This window comes from Drosophila rhopaloa, unplaced genomic scaffold (genome assembly GCF_018152115.1).
Source record: "Drosophila rhopaloa isolate 14029-0021.01 unplaced genomic scaffold, ASM1815211v1 contig_115, whole genome shotgun sequence".
Classification (NCBI taxonomy): domain Eukaryota; kingdom Metazoa; phylum Arthropoda; class Insecta; order Diptera; family Drosophilidae; genus Drosophila; species Drosophila rhopaloa.
The window spans coordinates 14,838,807-14,843,723 of record NW_025334990.1 but is presented as its reverse complement, the minus strand read 5'-3'; the positions used below and the strand labels follow the sequence as shown (position 1 = coordinate 14,843,723).

At 38.1% G+C, this 4,917-nt stretch overlaps 1 protein-coding gene across 1 annotated transcript; it reads right to left on the bottom strand.

The window, feature by feature from the left end:
- Window positions 1–4,390: 4,390 nt before the first annotated feature.
- LOC108039784 lies at window positions 4,391–4,648 on the bottom strand. Its single transcript, XM_017116869.1, is given in 3 exon segments — window positions 4,391–4,438; window positions 4,441–4,453; window positions 4,518–4,648. Coding segments are annotated over 3 exon segments (192 nt in total).
- Between the last annotated feature and the right edge of the window lie 269 nt (window positions 4,649–4,917).

The following is a 4,917-nucleotide window of genomic DNA, read 5'->3' as shown; positions in this document are numbered from 1 at the left end:
GTTATATGTGGATAAATGACAAGAAAAAGAAAACAAAATATGAAAGCAAACCATATACAAGCCGAACAAACCAAAACAAAGAATGTCCCAACTAAATTTTAATTGAGTAATAAAAATAAATACAATAAAGATGCCAATTCTTTTTATTTCCAATGATTTATGGACAGGTGAGTAATTAAGGTGAGGAAATATTTGCTTTTACTCAATCGGTTTAATCAATAACAATTCTGTCATTGGCTTTTGATACTCATCACAAAATAAATATTAATTTTATCTTCATATCCAACAAGAACACTTTAAATATTTTCAAAGCTCTTAAGAGAAAGCACTTAATCTTCACGGCATCATCACATAATCATTTGCTGGCCAGTTTGGCACTAGTCCTCAACCATTTTCAACCACTCGCTGCACATGGCCAACATTTAACGATTTTTTGTTGCCACCTTAAGAGATGGAGTACTCCTCCCCCAAAAACAGTGGCTTCCTGCGGCGGTGGTGTGCTGCCACTGTTACTGTCAGTCGTCAAGGACATTTGAACATTTTAAAGGATGGTGGTCCGAAAATACTCGAATCACAGCTGAATTTTCCAACAATTTAGTGGCTTTCATATAATGGTTTGTTCTTGTGCATTTTACTGATGGGTCAGAAACCACTATTTTCAGGTGGTTTGTGGCTTACAATTTTTGAGATTCTCAGACCCACTGTGCCAACGACTGACATGAACTTCAGTGACAGTTTTAGCACGAGAAATTTTCATGACAATGACGTTGATGTGGCTGACTCTGACAATACTTGACCTAGATGGGCCTGTGTAAATTTTCTAGTGGAGGTAAGTCCCGGGCACTTGAGACGTCAGAGGACCAGTAAAGGGACTTTCAGCGCATTATCCTTTGCGCCAGTGTTTACAGTTTGCAGGCTCAGTCAAAGGCAGCAAATATTTGAGCTTTCCCCCTTTCCCCGGGGAGATGTGAAACATGGCGAAACGGAAAATGCTCAGAGAATTTCCCCACCCCAAAACCCCGCGGAGAGTGCATCATCAAAATTTGGCAAGTGTAGGTGTGACTTTCGAATTGAACTTGCCACCAAAAAGGACACCGAAAAGCGCGAGAAATTTGCATACCATTGCATGGTGCATGTCACTTGGGAATCCACAGTCCTCTGGCGCACCGCGTGGATGGTCTAAAGTGCTTCGGAGCATTCAGTTAACTGCTTTTTCTGTTTTTTTTTGCGGCGTCGCTTTATGGTTCGCAAATATTTCACCCGTTGAATTTATGCGTGCTAAAAGAGAGAGAGAAGCCATGTTGGCGATGCAACATGGCGTATGCGCAATTTATGAGGCTTTGAAAACAAAGCATCGTGCAAGTGAACAGCAACACCGAACAGAGGAGCTGAAATGGCGCAATCGCCTGTGCACTGAGTGCCCTGAAAGGGAAACAAATGTCAGTTTAATAGTAGTTGGCAACACGCCTTTGACGAGAGCTAAATTTATTGCTGCGACCACTTTATTTGTGTTGGATAAAAGAAAAGTGTGGTGGAGGACTTAAATTTTCCTGGTTTTTTATGCTCATCAATCCACCAACGATTCCATTCAGTCACTGCTCCCGAGCATTTATCGCACATTTGCAGTGGCACACACATCAGCATTCAATTTCTAAAAACCTCTTTCGCGCGGTGACAGCCGCCAGCAGGCAATGCCACCAAAATCCGTGCCAAATAAGCAACAGCATCCAATCGGCGTCACCGGATGCCACTCCCTTCCCTCCCAGCACTCCTCGCATCCCACATCTGCAGCTGCTTTAGCCGCTAAAACTCGCACCTTTTGCGCAGATTTCCACAGTAAAATAAACGACGGAGACGTGGATTCCTGGACAACTCCGAATGTTTCCAAAACTATTTATGGTTGCGGTTATTGCCAAATAGTTACTTATACTATTTAAAAGTTGACAAATTTAATTCATTTTTAATTGTCAAACAAGTGTAGTTACACAGTAGTATTAGTTCTGAAATAACTATACATTAAAACGGGAGGAAAATAAAAATAACAACTCTTATAGATATAAAACATAACCATTTGAATACCAAATACTGTTTCTCATTAATTTGCATAAATTTTAAAAGAAAACTTTAGAGTGGATGCGGACAGAGAAATATTTAAATAGAAAAATATTATGTATGCGCCTAGTTGACCGACGAAATTTTGTGTTGCCATCAAACGTGGGAAAGAAAACTTGGAGCGTGTAGTTATACTTTTGGGTTGGAAATAAAGGTACGTATACAGTATATAGTTCTGAAATATATAAAGTAGCACATTAAAAGTTATAACACATAGATTGCTGTAGCTGAAAAATGAATGTCAGTAATTTTTGTATCCAGCAATTTATTTTGCATCAGTTTTATATTCAGCAAATCAATTGTCTTGTCTTCAGGCTTGCAATTTGTTGGCCAACTGCCATGACTTTCTCGTCCTTCTGCATAACTGCTGCTTGTAAACAAGTTGTTTTCCATCGTTTCTCCCCCTTGTCAATGTTTTCCACTTTGATTGCTTGGGGTTCATTATGACAATCGGCAGATAAATCCGCCTTGATCGATTATTGTTCTTTAATTTTTCCAATTTTCGTAGCCTATCAAAAACATGTTGGTTCTAAAAATTCTTTAATTAGTAACTTTACTAAATAACAAAATATAAAATTTTAAAAAAATTAAGCTGGAAAATATTGTTAGTCCCTGATGAAAGAGCTTAAAAATGTGAAATTTAAAAACCAGATTGTCCGACGAGAATCAATTAGACTTTTCCTTTACGAGTAATTGGTATTTTCCCTCCGGTTCCAAAATCAATGAGTTCTCGTCAACTAGGGGATTGCCTCCCTTTTTTTCTTTCACGCACATTTTGGACAATGTTATGTAACCTTTGGGACACTTACGGGATCGCATGCCTTTATTGGAGCTTACATCTTTTTCTGGGAAATATCCAGTCATAATTTGACGTAATTTGATACAAACTTCTTTGTTGGAAACCAGTAAGAGCCAGCTGAAGGATTGTAGTTGCATATATTATAACCCTTATTTCATATTTTAAGATATCACGTACGTTTGCATTCTACTGGCGCTAATGAAGGGTCTGCTGGTTCACATTTCTGCAATTTAGTGTTCAGAACCGATCCTTCCGGGCAAGCGCCCCAGCTGAGATCGAGGAAACTAAGGACGAAAAAAAAATAAAAATGCCTTTGATCCATTAGAAACTCTAAAACAAAGTGAAGATTTAGAGTGACATTTTACAGATCCTGATGCATGAAAATTTATATTGGCTACGGGTGTTTTTCACAGCACAGAAAAAAATAAATAAATTATTAATTTGTTAATAAAGTTTAAACGTTTACATGAAAGTTTGCAAGAAAACTTGAATTTTGTAAATATAATCTGATCAATGTTATATCCTATTTTAAATACCTAGCCACGTCGATATTTTAATAAAGTCCCTCGGAAACTCTATTTTCAACAAGTATGAAATGTCAATCATAGTTTTTTTTCAGGTACATACGCCCACAGAAAATTGTATGTCATATTATTTAATTATCGGGTGGAACGAGGACGCATATGTTTATATGTAATCGGGGGAGGGATTGGGAGTTCTTCATTCTGTATAGCCAGCTGTATATCCACCTGTCTGTAATTACTTTTACTCAACGCAAAACGAAACGGGGCGGTAAATTTAATTTACCGCTCTATTATCCAATTTGCACACGACAGACGGAAATTCACAGATAATAATAATAAAACTAAAGCGAGGCAAACAAAATCGATAAACATTCAAGAATTTTTAATGCACACGTACAGCCGTTTGCGGATATTTTGACAGCCAATCTTGATTATATTTTGTTGCACTGCTCGCTCGTTAATATTTATTTTTGTGCTGCCTGAATGCATAAATGTAATGAAAAGTTGTGCTCTTTCAATGGGTATTGATTGGTCAGCAAACAATTCACATACAATAGAGGTGTTTGTTTTCCGCTCACTGCAAAGTCTGCTAAAAATAAAGTGGCTTCAATGATTAATGAAAATTCATAAGAAAAACCAACCCTTTTTTACCTTCAATATTGAAGACACATCTTGAACTTTATAAGAGTTTTGATTAAGGCACAAATTGCTGACCATTTTGAACATATCGAAACATGTCGATAAAGGGACGTATACAAAAACCCCAAAAGGTTTCGCAACACCATTTCCCCAAAAGTATCACTTTGTTTTGCCAGGGAAAACCCAACTCAACCCAACAGAATGGCATTTAATTTTTCACATTTTTTGCCTCCTTTTTATTTGTCTGGAAATCCTTTTATTTGTGTAAATGTTATAAATTATGTTTATGCTTTTGTGGGCTTACTCCTGGCTCAACCTAAAAATTAGTTGTCATTACTTTTAATAGTCTCGCCTCACCTTTTTTTTATAGTTATTAATGCTGCAGACCCTAATGGTCTTTTTGGGTTCATTAAGTCCGAAAGGAGTGAGGTCCATTGTCTGGCTATGAGCCGAAGTAATATTTTATACACTTTTTTGTCATTGGGTTCCACTGCTTACCCAACGGACATTTACCATACCCACCGACGGCTTCGCAAATCATAATCAATACTACAATAATGGGAGAAAGTTCCATTTCGAGTGAGCCATTTTCCAATTCTGTGCCCCACTCGCCACAACTTTATTGATTAGCCAAGGTTTGGGCCGTTCAGCTCCGAGGCGATTGTCACACAACTGCCAGGTTCCTTCGTCCCAGAGGGAGTAGTCCGAAATGAAAGTGACAAATTACTGCGCCACCACACCTGTGGCAATCGAAGAAGTAAAAATGAAAATTTAGCCACCAACACGTTATTGGCCGCAGGCCCAGTCCATTGATTGCGTTCCATGATAAAATAGGGTTCTTGG